This window comes from Eptatretus burgeri, chromosome 8 (genome assembly GCF_056783735.1).
Source record: "Eptatretus burgeri isolate ZD-2024b chromosome 8, Ebu_testis_v1, whole genome shotgun sequence".
Lineage (NCBI taxonomy): Eukaryota > Metazoa > Chordata > Myxini > Myxiniformes > Myxinidae > Eptatretus > Eptatretus burgeri.
Window position 1 is genome coordinate 60,888,994 of NC_140968.1, and position 20,000 is coordinate 60,908,993.

At 42.9% G+C, this 20,000-nt stretch overlaps 1 protein-coding gene across 5 annotated transcripts in view; it reads left to right on the top strand.

Moving 5' to 3' along the window:
* Positions 1-20,000, top strand: part of SNX13 (sorting nexin 13) — a 223,303-nt gene that overhangs the window by 62,315 nt on the left and 140,988 nt on the right. For all 5 annotated transcript variants that reach the window (XM_085892259.1, XM_085892261.1, XM_085892260.1 and 2 more), the window contains 2 exons: positions 15,759-15,857; positions 16,308-16,396. In XM_085892259.1, coding sequence (XP_085748385.1) covers positions 15,759-15,857; positions 16,308-16,396 — 188 coding nt within the window. The remainder of the gene's footprint in view (positions 1-15,758; positions 15,858-16,307; positions 16,397-20,000) is intronic.

Genomic DNA, 20,000 nt, shown 5'->3' on the forward strand with positions numbered 1-20,000 from the left:
TATTTAAAGCTTAAATCTGTTGATGCATAAAGAGTATCATGAAAAAGTGCCTCTTTTATCATCTCTTACCTTGAGTTATTTTTGTAGGCATTCTTATCTTGCTTCATGTGTTTTCATCAATGTGGTACTTTGCCCTCCTGCAAAACACTCTTTGTGTGGTTGTTTTTTTGAAATTGTTTTCTGCTTGTGTCACAGTTCATTTTGCACTGCTGATTAAAGTGCAATGTGATTTCCTGTCAAAATTGTTATTTTGTTCACTATTATGAGGTCATAACGACGACCACGAGATAAGTGTTCAGAAAGCCAACCCCCCCCCCCCCTTCCTCTGGTTAATGTTGCAAAACTTCTCCCCTTCAGTGCTATTTTGGTCATTACTGCTTGGAGATTGTGCCCAGAAATGGCAAACGGGTGTTCTCTGTGCATGTTAAAAGTTTATTTCACCATCGCTTTTGTTATTTTCAAGCTTGCATGCTTGCTGAGGTGGTTTGATTATATCCATTTTTAATGAGTGTTATGACACTTTGTGTGACCGGATTTGCTTTCTACAACTGGATAGTGCAGATGAATTTTTTCATTTGACACAATTCCCATTGTTTCGTGACGTTCCTTTGTTTGAATGAATGAGGTGATGCATAGTGTTGAAATATCCCCATCAACACCTTTTCGGGAAAGGGAAGCGGTTGTAGCTGGAGGAGGTGGGAGTGCGTGTCAGTTTTTTTTCCTTAGTTTTTGTTTTCAACCTCCTTTAAAAAAATATTTGTTTTATTTTATTTTTTGGCTTGCACACAATTTTTGACTTCGAAAATACAAACGCAATTCTTTTATGTCGCAAAAAACGCATTCATTGTGCACCAAATTCTCATAATTGATGCAGCCTCTGCAAGTACTGTACAATGTCGTTGTCCTCTTCCAGAAAGTGATTCTGAAATTGATGTGATTCATGCACTTGGACTGAAAGGTTTGAATTCCTTAAGCAAGTGCTGACCTTGTCTACTGAAAGTATTTTGCCGATGAATATTTCTACTGCCGATGAAGTGCCCCCCCCCCCTCTTGTGGATGCAACAGGACAAAAACAACAGTGCAAGGAGGAGGGTCCGCCAACATAAAAATGGCGGGAGACTTGGACAAAACAGCGGTTGTGTGGAGGACAGAGGGGTAGGGAAGACGCATGTGGTGGACAAGATGGATACGGAAGGAAACTTTCAGCAAGGAAAGACGGAAAATTTTAAAGGAAGAGAGTTTAGTGGTGGGGAAGGGGGAGGGGGGAGATAGAAAATATCATGGTTTTGGATTTGTGGGGGGGGGGGTAGTGATCTGGGATAGTGGTGAACAGCTTTTTTTGGGAGTTTCACCAGAGGGAGATTATGGTAGACCATGTGTGTCCTGCAGGAACCTGGAGGGAAGGGGTGGGAGAGGGGAGGTGTAACAAAGAACGGAAAGAGCAGAGGGTGCAAGACCAGAAAGGAGGCATTAGAAGACAGAGAGCCCACTGACCTGTCTGTGATTGCAGTCATGGACCCGTAGACTTAACTTCATCGTGGGAGATTCCAATAATATTGAAGGCCTTGTTTTCCATCGCGTTAAGATGAGCAAGATGTGAGGAGCAGCTGAGTTGGGCCTTGAACAATACAAAACTAATTCAAGACATCAAACATAAACAACGTGCGATCTAAAGGCACGGTCACACCTTGACGTTTTAGCCAACGTATGCCGATTTTTGAATTTTTTTTTCTAAAACGCTGGCACACGTTGAATACGTTATGGGTAAGTTTTGATAACATTGAGAGCACCCTGAAAAACACTGCCATACGTCGTTGTACGTTGGCTTTAAACGTTGTACTTTTTGGTTGTCCTCAAATTTTTTCATGCTTGAAATTTCACGAGGTATGCCGGCGTATGACTCACACGTTCCGCTACGCTGGCCACAAGTTGTATGCATGGTCTGCGATCGTTGACAGACGTCAACACATGCTACTTGTAAGTTAATCATAAGTTGAGACACGCCGAGGTAATGTTTAGCGTACCCGAAACTTATTTCTAACCTATGATTAACATGTTGTTGGCACGTTACGCAATCGTTGCCACACATCGACAGACGTTACTTTTAAGTTACTCGTAGGCTGAAAGACGTCGGTATAATGGATCGTCCTTGCGTCAGCGTCCACGGCCAGGACACTTATTTGCAGCATTCTTCAAACTTTTCTTCGGCATGACGAGGATGTTCACACTTCAATGTCTAGCTTGGCTATGATTCCAATTGTCCATCGGCAGCGTCTATTTAAAATAGTCGAGTTTGAGCGTTTTAACACGTTCAGAAGAAACGCTTCAAATTTCCAAACTCCAGCGTCAAAAAACAAAGGCGAGTGACAGCAATTTAAATCGTTCATTGTAAACAATGAAAATAGCTGAGTGGTACCGTTTAAAAGTCGTTGAGTGTAAGAAACTCCAATTGTTGAGCACAAGCGTCTACTTTCAATAGTGGAGATGCAGCCATTTAAATCGTTGAGTTTATCATTTAAATCGTTAAATTGTTAAACGCAAGGACGATCCATCATAACCCACACCCTCCCCCTCACACTCACCTACTACTGCCAACATGAACAAACTACTACTAATACTAATACTAATACTGATACTGTTACTGCTGACATGGACATCGACTCAAAAAGGACTCGAAAACACTGTTGGGTTCCCCTTTTATGAGCAGCATTTTTATATACCAATTCCCAAAACCGCTGGGAACACGTCTTTATATGGCAGTTGTAAGCTAGAAACACGTTAATTTATTTTTTTGTCGACCGGAAGACGTCATTGGAATACGTCTACATACGTCGATGTGTGTTGGGACTACGTACAGAATTGGTTCAAAGCACGTCAAACATAAGTTAGAAATAAGTTTCGCGTAAAAAAGACATTACCGCGACGTGTTTCGACTTATGAGTAGCTTATAAGTAGCCTTTGTGGACGTGTGTAAGCGTCCACATATCGTGTGTAAAACTTATCCCCATCGCATGCGGAACGTGTGTCATACGCCGAGTACGTCGTAAAATTTTGAACATGTTTAAAATTTCTTGACGTACTCTACTTACTACGACGTATGATAGCGTACTTTAGCGTTCTACTTACGTATACCAAACTTACTCATACCGTATTTGACGTGCCCCAACGTTTTACACACATTTTTCTTAGGTCGGCATACGCTGCCATATCGCCAAGGTGTGACCGCGATGTTGTCACTTCCATTTCTACGGCAGTTATGATTCGAATCGTTGTGCGTCAGCCTTTTAATAGGCTACGTCACGACATCGTCGGCGATGCGTGCAACACGCTATGCCTAAGTTAGACTATCGTTGGGCATCGGTTGTGTAGGCCGACAATAGGTTCAGCATTCGTTGGTATAAGTTATCTATAACACAACAAAACGTTCTGTGTCCATTACCAATGCGTTATACATAAGACCAAGTCGCTATGAATACGTCCGAATCTTTAAAAAAAAACATCATAAGTTCAACGTAAGCCAGCGTTTTAGATACATTTTAATACATTGCCATCGCTGGCTAAAACGTCAAGGTGTGACTGGGCCTTTATATTAAGTATTGGACAGGATATAACAGGAACACCTCGGCGAAGATATAACGTAAAAACACGATAAATCTGGTTCAGAAAATTTAGCTTTAGTGAGGTGGAAACTACAGCTGCAGACATGCAACAACACCCAACCCGCAAGTTATTTCCTTCAATTGCAGGTGCAGCATAAACATGTGGAAGTAATTAAATGTGATATGAGACACGCATCGCTTTTATGTTATGCGTGGAGATGTCCAGCCCATCTTAATCTTGTTTCTGGAACCACCATCCATTTTTGCCCTATTTATTGGTCATTACCTCCGCCACCGAAGGTGAAGGAGGTTAAGTTTTCACCCCTTTCTGTCTGTCTGTCTGTTTGTCTGTGTACAGGATATCTCAAAAAGATGGATCTGGATGAAATTTGCTGAGCAGGTTCAGTGTGTGACAAGGACAAACTGATTAGGTTGTGATGAAGATCCGGATCCAACTACAATAATTTAAAAGTGATTCTTCACCTTTGAGAGATGGGGCCAAAAACGATATATATAGCACAATATCTCAAAAAGTTGTGGACGGATTTGGACGAAACTTGGTGGACACGTTGAGTGTGTGGCAAGGCCGAATTGATTAGATTTTGGTGAAGATATGACAATTTTTTAATTTTCAAAGTGATTCTTCCCCATTGAGAGATTGGGACAAAAACTATATAGTACTGTATCGCATGATATTTCAAAAATGTATTGGGTCTGATATGTTCTCGTGGATCAGGAATTACGTGGCGGAGGTATGTGCCCTTCTCGTTTTCCTTTGGAATCCCTCATTGAGGTTCTTTTAAAGTGTCTGTGAGAGGCCTGAACACAGCAGTTTTGGTGGGAGAACAGATGTGCGCAATCATCCAGGGATGTTTACCTCAGAGTTGTTTGTGTGAGATGTCTCGAGTGGTTGCTCCACCCACAGACTGGGCTTCGACCCAATAGCTAGCGAGAGGAGAGGGGCGAAGCACATCAGTGTTGAGGGTGGTGGCCAGGGCCCTTAAAGGCCCAAGCAGCAGGCCTGGAATTGGCCCAGAATAGGCTGCGTCATTTTGATAGGCTTTCCTGCTGCACCACACCTCCACTCAGCCAGCCATACCTCTCCTCCTCCTCCTGTGTCTGTGTACTCGGAAGCCCGGGATGGCGCGCTAACTTAAACTGTGAAGGGAAGCGACCTGCAACCTTACCAGCTGTGCCCTGCATGGCTCAGGTATCTCCTGTGGCATGACCGATGGGCTCAGATAAGGCATTGGATAATTAAGGAATCCCGGTCTTTCATTTGATATTGAGGGAGCATATGATCGGTAGTGGGTAAGTGGATTTTTTATAACCCTCGCGTTCGCCAAAGGAGAGGGTATTTCATTTGAGTCCGTTTGTCTATTTGTTCAAAGAATGTGCTAACGTAGGCCACAAACACCACCTAGTGGTAGCCAGTCATACACTTTCTCTTTTTAACTGATTACATCAAAAAGTATGTACAATTAGAATGTTCCTTCGTCTATAAAGTATGTACAATTATAATGAGAGTACATATATAAAGTATGTACAATTGGAATGTGAGTACGTTTATAAAGTATGTACAATTAGAATGTGATTACATCTATAAAGTATGTACTATTAGAATGCAAGTCTGTCTATAAAGTATTTACTATTAGAATGTGAGTACATCTATAAAGTATGTGCTATTAGAATGTGAGTCCGTCTATAAAGTATTTACTATTAGAATGTGAGTATGTTGATAAAGTATGTTCTGTTAGAATGTGAGTACGTCTATAAAGTCTGTACTATGAGAATGTGAGAACGTCTATAAAGTATGTACTATTAGAATGTGAGCCCATCTTTAAAATCCATATATTACCACACAAAACAAGTAAAGGTGAGTGTATACAATCTTTGATTGCTTGTTCTGGCTTATTATTTCCTGATTGTATAGTGTTGGATGTTTCATTTATTTTTGTACATTGCTTTTTTTGTAAATTCCTCCCCATGCCATTTATTTTAAATACACATATAAAGCTGTCTTGGTCTCCTGGGTGAATTGTGGGTGTCATGGTTCTCTTGAGGTGATTAAGAAAGACCGATTATGGGGTAATTGGCAACGGGCTTGCCTCAGATTGTGCTGCCCTTTTGGCTCGCTCGGCTTCATTTGCATACGATGTGTGACATCTCATTGGTGTGACACTCGGCGAATTCAGACTTCCAATTTGCACGGTATCATAGCTTTTCGCCAAATGATCCAGTGAGAAAGACCCTGAAGCGATTGACTGTCGCGGTCATTTTGATGTGACTTGTTGGACTCGTACCATGTAACCGGAGGACCGACGACCTTTACAGTATAAAGGTTACTTTAACCGAATCTAATGTATTTGTTATGAGTTGCGAGCTTCATTATTTTTGTTTTTTATTCTATCTTCAGCTGTCAAAGTTGTACGAGTGATTTTATATATTTTTTTTCTGCATTTTGTCCTGGATTTTTCATATTTACAGTTTGAGTTGAACATTATTGAAAACTTGGCATTCCACTCTTGATTTTGCAAGTGTATGCGATTCTTCATTAACATGTAGCTTGGCTTCACATGATCACTTCTTCTGACAATATAATTCTTGCATGATTGTTCTTTAATTCTTTAACGTGGTATAATTTTGATTGTGTTAGCTCAGTGGCAAAGAATAGCATATTTGAGTAATTATCCCCAATTTTCTTTTTTATTACCATACTGTCATCCTGCAACTAAAATAGGCTGAGGCTTTTGGTTCCATCCTTTGAAGTGCACAAATGTAGCATGACCCTATACAGGTCTATTCTCTCACCTTGGACTGTCTTCTCCCAAACTTCTTTCGCATCTGTCCTCACTTCTCCAACCCTCCCCCAAACTTTATCTCTGTCCTCTCTTTATCCCCTCTCTTATTTTCCTCAACTTCTATTTTCTTCAATCACACCCGCTCCCTGCATACCGAATAAATAGATTTCCCTTTGCAAAATCTTTGCATGTGGTTCTCATTTAGGTTCTTTTTAATTTTCACTTATTTCCACTCCCCCCCCCCCAATGTTGACGAATTGCATTTACATACTTTGAAACACCTTCCATTAGCCTATGGAGTTAATGCTTTACTTGCATGAAGGCTACAATTTTATTTAAGGAAACAGTAGTCCAACCAGACTTTCAGAACAGGTCCCAGTAAAGTGGCCAAATCGTGTGTTGTGTGTTCAGGATACCAGATGGAAAGGGAACAGGGTGAGGAGGTTGGTAGGAGGGTACAAGCTGGTGCACATGGGAGGGGATGATGGAAGGAGTAATGGTGTTGGAATCATCGTATCAGAAGAGATCAGCAAGGGTGTGGTCAGAGTGGAAAGATAGGAGGAACAGATAGTTATGCCATCGTTGGTGATGTACAAACAATTGGTGTGTTTTATGTTGATTATCGGTGCCACAGACGGAAAGGACTGAGGCAGAGAAGCAGGAGTTCAGGGACACGCTGGAGAGGGTTATGGGAATGGTTGAGCTGGAGGTGATGCTTTGCATTACAGGCAACGACAATGCGCCTGTGAGAGTAGCGGAGCTGCGTGTAGAGGATTGTGTTGGTAAATTTGGATGGAGAACGAGGAATAGAGAGGGTCTGGAGCTGGTGAAGCGAATCGGTTTAGCCATAGCTGGTTTGTTCTTTCAGAAGTGGGATAGCCACAAGATTATTTGCAAGGGGTGGACAGCAAAAAACCGGAACTGCATTTGTTGGTACTTATGAAGCAATAGTTGTGGAGAATCAAGGACTGTAAGGTGGTTGCTGGAGAGCATGTCACCACCCAGCACAAGCCTGTGGTGTTTGTTGTACACATTAAGAAAAGGAAGGAAATTAAGAGCAGCGTTTGGAAGATGATAAAGTGGGTGAAGTGCAGGGACAGTGTCGCTGTGGAGTAGAGGGAGAGGGCCAAGTATGAGGAACGTTGTGAAGAAGCCGAAGGTTTGGAGGATGAGTGAAAGAAGTACAGAGCAGTGTTTCGGGGAATTGCAGAAGTTTTGTTTGGAAGAACCTCATGAAAGGGTACATCGTCAAGGAATAGAAACCAGGTATGGTGGACGGAGGAAGTAACGAAACTAGTTAGTGAGAAATTGGTTTGGAAGATGATGGAGAAGATCAAGCATAGAGGGAGACAACTGAATGCATGGATGATGCATGTATATGCACCAAAGATGAAAGCTGCAATGAAGGATGGCAATGGGAAGCTAGTGATAGAGAGGGGGCAGTGTTGAAGTTAAGGGAAAGCTATTTTTATGGGCTATTGAACCAGGGAAGAAGCAACTGCAAGCTGGAGCTATCGTGTTATGTGGAACGAATGGAGATTAGGAGGGACGAACAACATTTAAAGAGGAAGAAGACGTGAAGAGAGCCAGGAATTGATTTGCATACGAAGATGGTAATTGCAGCAGGAGTTGTTTTGAGTCCGTTGGACGAAGAGTCTGTTGAACATATCACATGTTTGAGATATGTAACATGAAAATGTATGAGAGAGTTTGATTCTGGAGGATTGGAGGATAGGGCTAATTGTGCCAATATGGAAGAGGATGGATGATGTACAAGATCTGGGGAGATACAGAGGCATTACACTCATAAATCATGTCATGAACTTACTGGAGAGGATTCTGGATGGGAGGATAAGGAAAAGTGTGGAGATGGAGATAGGTGAAGAAAAACAGGTGTTTAGAAAGTGCTGGAGAGATTGTGGTCGCGGCACTGATGGATTGGAGTGCAGGTTCAAAGCAGAAGTTGGGCTGGTGGAAGATATTGTTGCTGGCCGGGGTCTGGTAGTGAGAATGACCACTACGTGGGGGAAGTTACGTCGTCTCCCACCAGACTCCCGGAATTGTAGGCCGCCGCTCACGGATAATTCTGTGACGCGGCGGGTCGCTTAACCGACCGTGGACGCCAATACCTCAACCGCCTGGTGTAGGGTCTTCCTGCCAGGTGTAATCAGTTTATCTAATTAACCACGCCGGTTCGACTACCAGGGAACCACGCCCTCGGTACGCCTTGCCCTAACCAGATCACTCTACCAACTACGGTAGAGTACCAACTCCGGATCGGATGCAGCTGTGCGGAACTGCCAAGGACGTACCGGCTACATTGAACAGATTATCCGGGATAAAGACCCGGCTAAACTCAGATCCGAACCATGCTGGACCAATGAAGGAAAAGACAAAAACGAACTGGGAACATTTCTACCAAGATTTATTTACACTAAAGTGAGGAAAGTCATGTGGCACAGGAACGAGTTTATTGGTGTGTTATGCAGGGGAAAGAAGAGAGATGTAGTATGACAATTTTACAGCAACTTACAAAAGAGGACACAGAGCAGACTCGTCGCGAGAATAATACAGGCAAGAATTACAGTAATCAAAAACTTAAAACAGTTTTTACTTAATGGACAGGTGCCACACACTCAGACACACACTCAGATAACATAAACCCATTTGAATGGCAAAGGAATTTTGCAGCCACGGAGGGAGGGAGCTGAGGTAGCAGTTATTTTGGTACCTGAACGTTCCAAGGGAAGGGATTCTCTGTGGTGCGGCACCCGTCAGGTCGTGCAGTTCGGCCCACAGCTGCACGTGTGGAGACCGTGTCTGCGAAGGAGCCCGGGTGGAGAGCGTGGAGTCTAAGGTATGAACGGGGCTGCAGACAGGAGCAGGACCCGACCGAGGCCTGCTCGAGGTCTTTTCAGCTCTCTCACAACTAACGAACGAACAAACTTTCAAATCCAACCAGTGATCCTCTTCCTCCTTCAACCAACAACGAACTCTCCAACTCTCTCACTCTACTCTGAGGATGGTGTCGTAACTTATAGATCCCCAAGGTTGGGGAGGAGCCTTGGCCAAGCCGACGTCATCGTCCGTCCTGATTGGACAGGGTCTTCATGGGGTCCGCCCTTTCTGGTCGGGGTTTTGGCCAGGCCGGGAAAGCCCGCCCACTCCACGCGTGTCTGGACCCATCAAGAAGAAATTGGAACGTTTGGGGAAGCCGAGGAACTGGAACAGCGACCGTGAAGATTTTGCCTCGAGAAACGAGCCTCCAGAGACAGCAGATGGACAATGGTGCATTGTAGCCAGCGAACCGAGGGCTGCAAGTGCTATGGTACCATGGATCGTAATGGAGGGGATATAATGATTTATTAATCTAACTAAAAAAAAACGCAACGCACCCCAGTGTCTTCCCACTACACACGAGGTCGGGATCTATCAACACATATACTTAAATGGGATAACTGACTTCGGGACAATTGTATGTTTGTATGCATACAGTTCCTAGAACCGCAACAATATGTACAAGGGACTGAAGGGGAGATTTTGGGTTGGCCCTGGGATTTCAGAGGAGTTCAGCATCAATGTCGGATTGAGGCAGTGAAGCTCTCTCAGCCCAATCATGTTTATTATGGAGATGGTGAGCAGGAGTGTAAACATGAAGGATATTCTGGGCAAGATGTTGTGTGTGGACGATTTGGTTGGTGTCGCAGAGAGTAAGATGGCGATGCATTGCTGGCAGACAGAAAATATCAAGGAAATTCAAATGAAAGTTCTGGTGTCTTGTGTAATGCCGCCATACCTTTAGGAACCATTCAAAAATTACTTATTGCATTTTTTGCCCCAATCTAACACCCCCACCAACTTGTAATGCTTCAACAGACACCCCCTGAAATATTACGTAACACTCGATGAAGACACCCCTCCTCATATTTCATACCTTAATCCCAGGATGGTATTTATCCCTTTACTTTTTCAAACATAGTTCGTAGTAACTGAAAAAACGCAAAGGTGGTGCAGTGTACTGTCAATAACAACAGACAGCAGTCAGAATCCCTGTAATGATGTCATCGGACTAATCTATTGGAGTAATGTAATAATTTCTAAATATAAGCTTGGTGTTGGTTCAGTGGTTAGGGTGGCTGGCTTGGGATATTTGGGTCCTGAGTTTGAGTCCCGTTGGCTACTGAATTAACACCAGGTGGGGTTGACTCCGCCTGTCATCCTTCTGAAGTATGGCAAAACGAGTTCCAGTGTCCTCATATAGGGGCACAACGGCAGCAGCATAGTCACTCCCCAACAAAATGATAGCTACCCGGCAGTCAAGCTGCCATATGCAAGAGGAAGAATTCTATATATGTTCAATTGTTTTCATTTGCAAATGAGATTAAGTGTCTGTGGAAAAAGCAATGATCGAATAGTCATCAAAACTGCAGCAACAATATTAATTTTGTACTTTTGCAATTCACATTTCATTATTATTTTAAAACATTTATTGTACAGATCTTGGTGATATAAAAATGTGTTTTACCAGGAAGGGCACTCGGTATAGTACATACCTCCACCACCCATTGCCTGATCCAATAGAACATATCAGACCCCATACATTTTTGAGATATTATGCTATATATTGTTTTTGGCCCCATCTCTCAATCATCGTTTTTAGCATCACTTTAAAAATTTAAAAATACTCATATTGGATCTGGATTCCGATCTTCACCAAAATTGAATCAATTCATCCTCGTCACACACCAAAAGTGTCCACCAAGTTTCGTCTGAATCCATCCACAACTTTTTGAGATATTGTGCTATCATTTTTTGACCCTACCTCCCAATGGTGAAGAATCACTTTAAAAATTCGAGTAACCAGATCCAGATCTTCACCACAATTTAATCGGTGCGTCCTTGTCACACACCGAACCTGCCAACGAAATTTCATCCAAATATGTTTGCAACCTTTTGAGATATCCTGCACACAGACAAACAAATAGACAAAGAGACAGACATGGGTGAATACATAACCTCCGTCCACCTTCGATGGTGGAGGGAATCACAATTGATTGCTTTATGCTTATTCTTTTATACGATATGACGCAATATTAATCCTGAGGTCCTTGACTGAGATCAGAAGATTGTGTGAGGAAGGAGATCAATAAGTCGGGGGTGATTGGAAAGTGGAGAGTTGGCTGAGCGAAGCGAAGGAGTATCGTGTTTAAGGCAGGGCAAAACTTCAAAACAATGTTCAAACCATTCTGCCTCTTCCCTGATAAAAGGAAGTGAGGACGAAGAAGATACTTTAAATTGTGTCCTTTATACCCTCCACTGTAGATTGTGATTGTGGTCGTCCTTTGACCGCCCTCTGAAATCCAACCCTCCCAGCCTTCTGCCTCAAGTGAAAACGTTGTTGTTGTCTTATCCTTCTGACTATGGGCTTGTCTTTCCAATAGGAGCACAATAAAATCTTCATCTTATGTTTTAGCTGGTAATGGCATATCTTTGTGTAAAGTGTTTTATTTTATGAGCAAGCTACTCAACATCAGTCGTAAGCTGTTCTATCAAATTCAAGCATATGCAGCACTGTTTAATTTTAATCTCGCATATTGGATGTGCAATGGCTGCTTTGAGTTGTATGTTCTATATGGGAAGTGAAAATGTTTTTGTTCATTAAATTCATACATTATTAATACTGCAATGGACTCCAGTGAGTCCTTCATTCAAGTCTTCACTTGTTGGGTTTTGAGTCAGAATCCTTGCATCATGAGTAAGAGTTGAGAAAAATTTTGTGATATTGCCTCATTTATAATCAGGTGCAAGACCTGGACTTTTGAGGTCTCTTTGCTACTTGCGGTAAATATAAAGCAAATGATTTGATACCTGAATGTGTAAAATACAATCTCACTTCACTTCGTGCTTGCTTTCACAATGTTATAATTTGTGGCGAAAGGTTTCTGTTCTGTTGAAGCCATCATTTTCCCGTTGTCACCTTCTGTCTTACTTGGAAGTAAGCCAACATCATGCATTACACAAAAAGGGAACAAAGACCAAATCCTCTTAAATACAGGCTTATTGGCTTGCATCTATTTCTAAGCAAAGTCATAAGAGTCAGTCCTTCATTGCAGTTGACATCAAATCCTTCCTTTTCTCCAAAGGACTGATCCTCAAAACATCAGTTTGGTATCTGACCAGGTCACTCGACCTTTGGAGTGCTGCAGCTGTCTCCCAACAATGGATAGAGGCCCTACATCTTGGACAATAGATCGTTGCCATCTTTCTGGATACACAGTGTGTCCCTAAAGTCATTGTGCAACTTTAAACCTTTGTAACTTTTGATGTACACATAATTGAAACAAACTAAAAATGGTACATGAAAACGTAATTCATCAAGTTTTGTTATTAATGATGTTGTTATCCCTGTACTTGAAACAAATAAATAAACGTGGGATTTTGTAATCAGCCACATCTGTTTGTCCATCCATCCCGCTATCTTTCTGAAAACAGTTGTGCAGAAATTCACCAAACTTGGTCGTTCTGATCACCACATGGCAAGGAGGTGCAAGAGCAGTATCATTTTTGGCCAAGTACTTTGGTGCCCTGGGTTATTTTTTTTTGTATACATTGTCGAGGCTCGTAAGAGAGCTAACACACAACACACAACAAGGGGGCAGGATATAAGAGGGGCAAGAGAGGGAAGGACAAAACGATTGGGAACAGAGACAGGAGATCTGTGGAAGGGAGAGGGATGGAGTGGGGAACACGGGGTATACAAGATGGACTCAACAGGGACTTTCAGGACCTTACACGACAGGGAACTTTTGGGAAGGAAAGCAGGGAATTTGAAGGAGGTGGGTTTGGTGTGGATGACCGGGGGGTAGAAAAGATCGAGGTTTTGGATGGGGGAAGATAAGAGATGGTGGTGAACAGCTGTTTTGAAGACCTGGAGGAAAGAATATGCCTGGTGTTGGCTTAATGGTGAGGGTGGTGGGCTTGGGATCCTCTGATTCCGAGTTCAAATCCCACTCGGCTGTTGAATTAATACCAGGTCGTGTTGTCTCTTCCTGCCATCCTTCTGAGGTCGGAAAATGAGTGTCAGCTTGCTGGTATACTGTGTCGGAGTGGCGACCCATCTGGGATTGTGCCCAATAGCCAAGGAGACTGCTTAGGCAACACCATCGCTCTGCACAGTGTATGGTCCCAATGGATGGGTGAATGGAGGGTAGAATGGGATTGAAGAGTGTGGGAGTTTATTCCAAAGGTGGGGAAAAACGAGGAATGAAGGAGTGAAGGTGAGTAGTGATTTGTGATTTTGGTAGTTTCACCAGAAGGGGGTTGTTGGCAGACCTTGAGCGCCCTGCGGAAATATGGGAGGGAGGTGCATATCGCAGACAGAGCAGGGGGGGGGGTCGAGGCCAGAGAGGGGACAGTGGAAGACAGAAAGACCACCGACTTGCCTACGGTGAGAGACCCAAAGGCTCAACCTCATCCTGGGAAATACCAATGATCCAAAATACCTTAGTTTCCACAGCGTGAAGCCGAGAAAGGTGATAGGTGGGTCACCAGCCCAGATGGGAGAGCAGTACTCCATCACGCTGCGGACGAAAGCTTTGTATGTGGCCAGGAGCTCAGGTGGGCCGAGAAAGGACTTAACATGATGGAGGATTCCCTGTCGGCAACTGGCTTTGGAGGCCAGGTTGGAAAGATGGCTATCGCAGGAAATATCATGGCAGATAGTGAGACCGAGAAGATTGAATGAAAGGACTTCTTCCAGCGGGTTGTTGAAAAAGTAGATGGGTGGGGGTTCCAAATGGTCCTTTCGGAGAGACAAAGTGAGTGTAACATTTGTCAGGATTGAAAGACATGTTCCACGTGTTGGACCAGCCTTTGATTATACCAGATCTGCTGAGAGCGAAGAAGCTGCTGCTTGCCAGTGTGAGGGATGACGGATGGTACGACAGAGGGTGGAGGGATCAGCAAAGAGGATTTTCCCAAAAAACTTTTCCAAAGTTTTTTTCCAAAAAAATAAAAATAAATTTTTTTTTTCCAAAAGAGGATTTTCCAGAGAGTCAGAGAGATCATTGATGAAAGCCAGAAAAAGAATAGGGCCTAGAACGCTGCTTGAGGAACTCCGGCCTGGACAGAAAGAGGTGATGAGAGAACTCCATTTAGAGCCACATGTTGGCTGCTGTTACAGGAGAGAAAGTCTGCGAGCCATGAGTGGAGATGGCCTTAGATACCATAGGAAGAGAGTTTGGTGAGCAGGGCAGGGTGCCAGACCATGTCAAAAGCACGTGATGTGTCTCAGGATATGGCTCTGATTTCATGTCGGTGGTGGGGTCAAAGGTGAAATACCAGAAAATGCAAAAACGAACACATTTTAAAACATTTTAAAATGAATCTTTGTATATGCAATCGACATCGAATGCATGAAATCTGCAGCAATTCTTTTTTGGGGGGATTTCACACCCGGTTCATGCCCTAAGGGGTTGTGCCTTGGGGTCACAGCCGTCAAAACAATATATTTTTTTTTGTCAACTCAAAATTTGATATTGGGTCATTCCTTTTTTGCCATCTTTCAAAATTGCTTTAGGTGGGAAGCGGAGGGATTTGTGATGGCACGCCAACGACTTTGCTCCAGTTGTTCTTGCATCGCCCTTTCATGCCTGTTTTTTTCCCTTTCTCTTCTTTCAACCCCTTGTGCTAGAGATTTTTTTTTTAATCCAGCTTGTTCTCACCCTCTGTATATCTTCTTCCCCTTCTCCTTCCCTTACTTTCATTCTTTATTCTTCACCTCATCTATTATTCTTCCAAATGTCCCTTTACCCTGCTGTTGTGTATCTCCACTTTCCAGTGTGTTCTATGTTCTAGGTTTTCCATAAGCATCGACTTTTTATGCAAAAACAGGTTCACGATGCATTATCCGTCATATTTTGTTTTAGAGGAAGAATGATAAAGATGAGTTTTGAGGTTAACAGGTGCTAGGGGTACAGTTGGTGGTATGAAAGTGGATAGTCAGGGTAAAGCATGAGAAAGCAGAGATCTGGCTTCTTCCATGTGGGAAATGTTTTTGGGACAAAGACTTCTTTGTTGTGCCTTCATTTGGTGAATGGCATGGGTGCTGATGGGCTAAAGGAGCAGCTGGCTTTCTTCCCTCATTTGAAGGGATCCCCTCCAAGATGTCTTTGTGCCAAACAAGGCCTGCAGTTAACTTCAGCCTGGACATGAACCAGCAGCGCCTATCCCCACCCTGCCCCCCCCCCCCCGATTAGGTATACTTGGGGTATGCACGTATTTATTTATTTGTTTTTGCTTGACCTCTTGCTACGAATCTAAATATAATATTCTCCTCCTGTTACACAAACGTTTACAGTGTTGCAAAAAATAGTGGGTGCGTTTTTTGATGTCGAGGTGGAGCTGGAGAAGGAAATCTGCCGGGACATGGTGTGCACTTCGGATGATAATGAGAGAGGTACCCGTTTGCTTTTTGAAATGGATTTTCAATTGAATATTTTGAGGGAGGATGGTCCTTTCTCACAGTGATTGTGCAGAGTGTAATCTTCTCTTATAATGAGGGTCTTCTTTCTTTGTATGGCTCTCCTTGAAATTCTTCGACAAAAATAATATGCATTGAAAGAGTACATTGATGGCTCCACATTGAAATTATCCAGCTTTTCCAATGCATCACTCTGCATTGGAAAATGTGGATTCATACTCATTCCTTAATTGTATTGAGGACTTTTGTACCTGATGTTTAATCTACAGACCATGATTAATAGCGGTCCACAGCTGGAGTTTTTGATAACTTTGTTTATAATAGAGAGGTAGTAGTTGTAAATGCTGCATGTTTAAGTTTTGATGGTGGCTTTAAAAATGTACATATTCATTTTTGCCAAGATCAATTGTCCTTTACAATCGATAGAATTCTTACGGGACCTTTGTGAAGTCCTTCTCTTCCTGCTGCTTCCTGATGACGACTTCCAGAGCAGAGGTCTGCGTTACATTGCTCGGGTGCGTACATAACACACTTGACCGTCCCTCATTTCTTGTCTGCTAGTCTAGATGTGTCTACTTGTTCAAAGTGAACACAATTTAAATGCTTGAGTGATGTGCTAATTTCCATAATTTTCCAATAGAAGGTTGGGTGGTGGCTTGTGTATTGTGAGTTGTTGAGGGATAGGAGGGTGTCCGGGGGGGTGGGGGGGGGGCTAGCAGGAGCGGGGAGGGTCTCAATTGAAAAAATTGAAATGAAAAAAGAAAAGGTAGGATTATCAGAGAGAAAAAAGGAGGGTGGAAGTGTTGGAGAAATGTATAGAGAAGAGAGAGGTGAAAGATGAGAGTAAGGGGGAAAGCAGGGAAGACATATACATTGAAGTTAGGTAAATGTTTTATTTGTTTATTTATTATCTTGAAAACAATGGATTGTTGCATAAATACTTTTCAAAAGTTTGTAGGTCAAAATATAAGCATGTATTGTGTTACATCATTGCGTATTAGGTTTCGGTTTTGAAACTAATCTTCTTCAAATTGTCTCACCCAGAAGCAATGCAAAAACGTAAACGGTTTTTGTATTCTTCATGGCCCTGTCATACTTTTTTATTGTTTATTTTTATTCTTTGTGGGCTCTACAGTTTGTGGAGGAGCTGCAACACAAATCACACATGCACGTAGGCAGATACATGACACAAGCGTAACTTGACTTTCTCACAAACGCAGCCACTGAGGTTTTTGTAATGGGCGACGCCAATTTTGTTCCTTTGTGGGGTTTTTTTGACCTTTCAAATAGAAAATTTAAAAGACGATAGAAAGTACTCTGGGACTTTTATGATCAGGAGATCTTGCAGATGAACAAATGTCACCATAATCTTAGACATTCTGTGAAAACACAAGGGTTCTCCCATACAACTCAACAACACACAGGCTGCATGGGATTTTGCCCCACACTCTTGAAAGTAAATGTTCTTCAAAGGAAGGAACCGATTATGTAACTTGTAACTGGGAATAATTCTAGCATTTGAACAAAACCTTGGGCAGTGAACAATGCATGAGCTTAGAAACAAGAAAGTAAAGCTCTGTGACGCACTTTCTGTAAACAGCACACCACACATGTTTTGATTTATGAAGAGATTTTTGATGAAGCGACTGGGGATTTTCTGAGCCCCAAAACCTGCATTTCTACTTGTTAACAAACCACTCATTGCAAAGTTTGCCTCATCACTCATCAAGAGCCAGGAAACATGCTCATCCTAAATAAAGCCAAGTCCTGCTCTCACGACTTTGTTACCTGCTGATTGGCTTTGCGACCTGTTGAAACTGAAGCCAAGATTGATACAAGTTAGACCCTTTTTGAGAATTCTTCTGACATTCATAATTTGTGCAAAGTTCAGATTGGAGGTGACGTACAGATATATCAGTGCTCGTTATCACTGGTGTGTGTGTGTGTGTGTGTGTGTGTGTGTGTGTGTGTGTGTGTGTGTGTGTGTGTGTGTGTGTGTGTGTGTGTGTGTGTGTGTGTGTGTGTGTGTGTGTGTGTGTGTGTGTGTGTATTTTTATATATATATATGTATATATATATATATATATATATATATGTATATATGTATATATGTATATATGTATATATATATATATACACAGATGCCAACCCTCCCGATTTCATCGGGAGGCTTCCGAAAATTCACCCAAACTCCCGCCCTTACGATCACTATCCTTATCCTCCCGAAATTTTGATATTTTTGCACTGTTCACTAATCAGAATGTACTAGTATGAGAATTGAATGAAAAGCATCGTCTGCTACGTATAGCATGTGGTAACTCCATAACGTTCGCTGCCACCAAATTGTACGTAAAAAATTGCAAATTCAAATGAGGAGCAGCGAAACATTGGGTCTGGATCTCGTTTATGCGATCATGCACTGAGATTTAGTGCATGCGGTATGTGTGCAATACAGTGCATGCGGTATGTATGCACAGTGTATATGCATGCGATACGCTCACTGCATGCAGCTGGGCCCCGTACCAGCCCGGCGGTCGTGACCACCGTGCGGTGTTTAACAGCCGCTAGAGTTCTACGAGTCGCGCTGCAGCTGTGGAACATCGACTTCGAAGTTACCGATGCTTCAAGCCCTCGATGTTGATTACGAAATGGCAGAAAAGAAGCTTACGAAGACCAAGAAATGGTCTCAGAAGTACAAGACCGAATACAGTCTCCAATACCCGTGTATTCGAAAGTCTGAAAGAGGAATTCATCATGCGTATTGTACAGTATGCAGCGTTGATATTTCAGTTGAGCACGGAGGTCGCGATGATATTCGGAAGCACGTTGGAAGCAAACGGCACACAGACATTGCAAAGGAGAGATCTTCGAGCACGAGTACCGGTACACTTCTGAATTATTTCACCAAACAAGGGACAAGCGAGGAAGAGGATGTTACCCGAGCGGAACTTCTCTTTAGTGGATTTATTGTGGAACATAACTTGCCCATATCAGTCTCAGATCATGCTGGACCTCTATTTCAAAAGATGTTTCCAGATTCAAAAGTTGCTTCAAAGTATGGATGTGCAAGAACAAAAACTTCAGCAATAAATGGTGAGTTGTCAAATGTTACTGCTTCATCTATTGCCGATATTGCTAGACTAGCTCCATTTAGCCAAGCTACAGATGGTAGCAATGACAGTGGTGAGGCCCAGCTATTTCCTGTCCTGATTTCGTACTATGACAACAGTGCTGGTATTGTGAAGCAAGGTTTGCTAAGTTTGCCTGCGTGCAAACAAGATTCCACTGGAGAAAACATTTTCAAACTGCTTGATCATGAGTTAAGTGACAGGAAAATTCCGTGGGGAAATTGTGTTTCCTTTTGTGCTGATAATGCCTCTGTCATGGTGGGCAAGCACAAAGGAGTCGCTGCTTATATCCACAAACAAAATCCAGAGTGCTACATCATGGGATGCCCTTGCCATATGATGCACAATACGGCCAAGAAGGCGGCTCAGGCCTTACCCATTGAATTAGATGACTTTCTCATCGATATTTACTACTACTTGGACAAAAGTAGTAAACGCGTCAAAGGAGTGAAAGCACTGCAAGAACTCTGTGATGCCCCGACACACAAGATTCTGAAGCATGTCGCAACAAGGTGGCTGTCCCTTGGTCAGTGCCTAGACAGGCTGATTGAACAGTGGGAGCCACTTCGCCTCTTCTTCAAAGAAGAAATACGAAGAAAAATGCAACCAACTGTAGCCAAGACTCTAACAACGAGCAAGAAGGACGGCACTGTATCTACTGCCAGTACTGGCACTGCAGGATCAAGCACTAGTGGAGCAGCATTCACCACTACCACTGCAGTATCTGCTGCGAAGAAGACAGCAGGGACAGCACCAAAACCAATGCTGAGAGCAGGTAGCATCACCGGCCCTTCATCACATTCATCTACAAAGCAGATCCCTTCAGAGTCGAGAAAGACTGTGATAGTCCCATCTACAGGCAAAGAAGGACCCAAGTTAAGTTCTGCTTTTGCCAAATCACTTGATAGAAGCTCAGCAAAACCTTCGAATCAGAGGTCTTCTTCCTTGGCTGCACCTACCTCAAGCTCTCTCCTCAAACGTAAAATTGGAT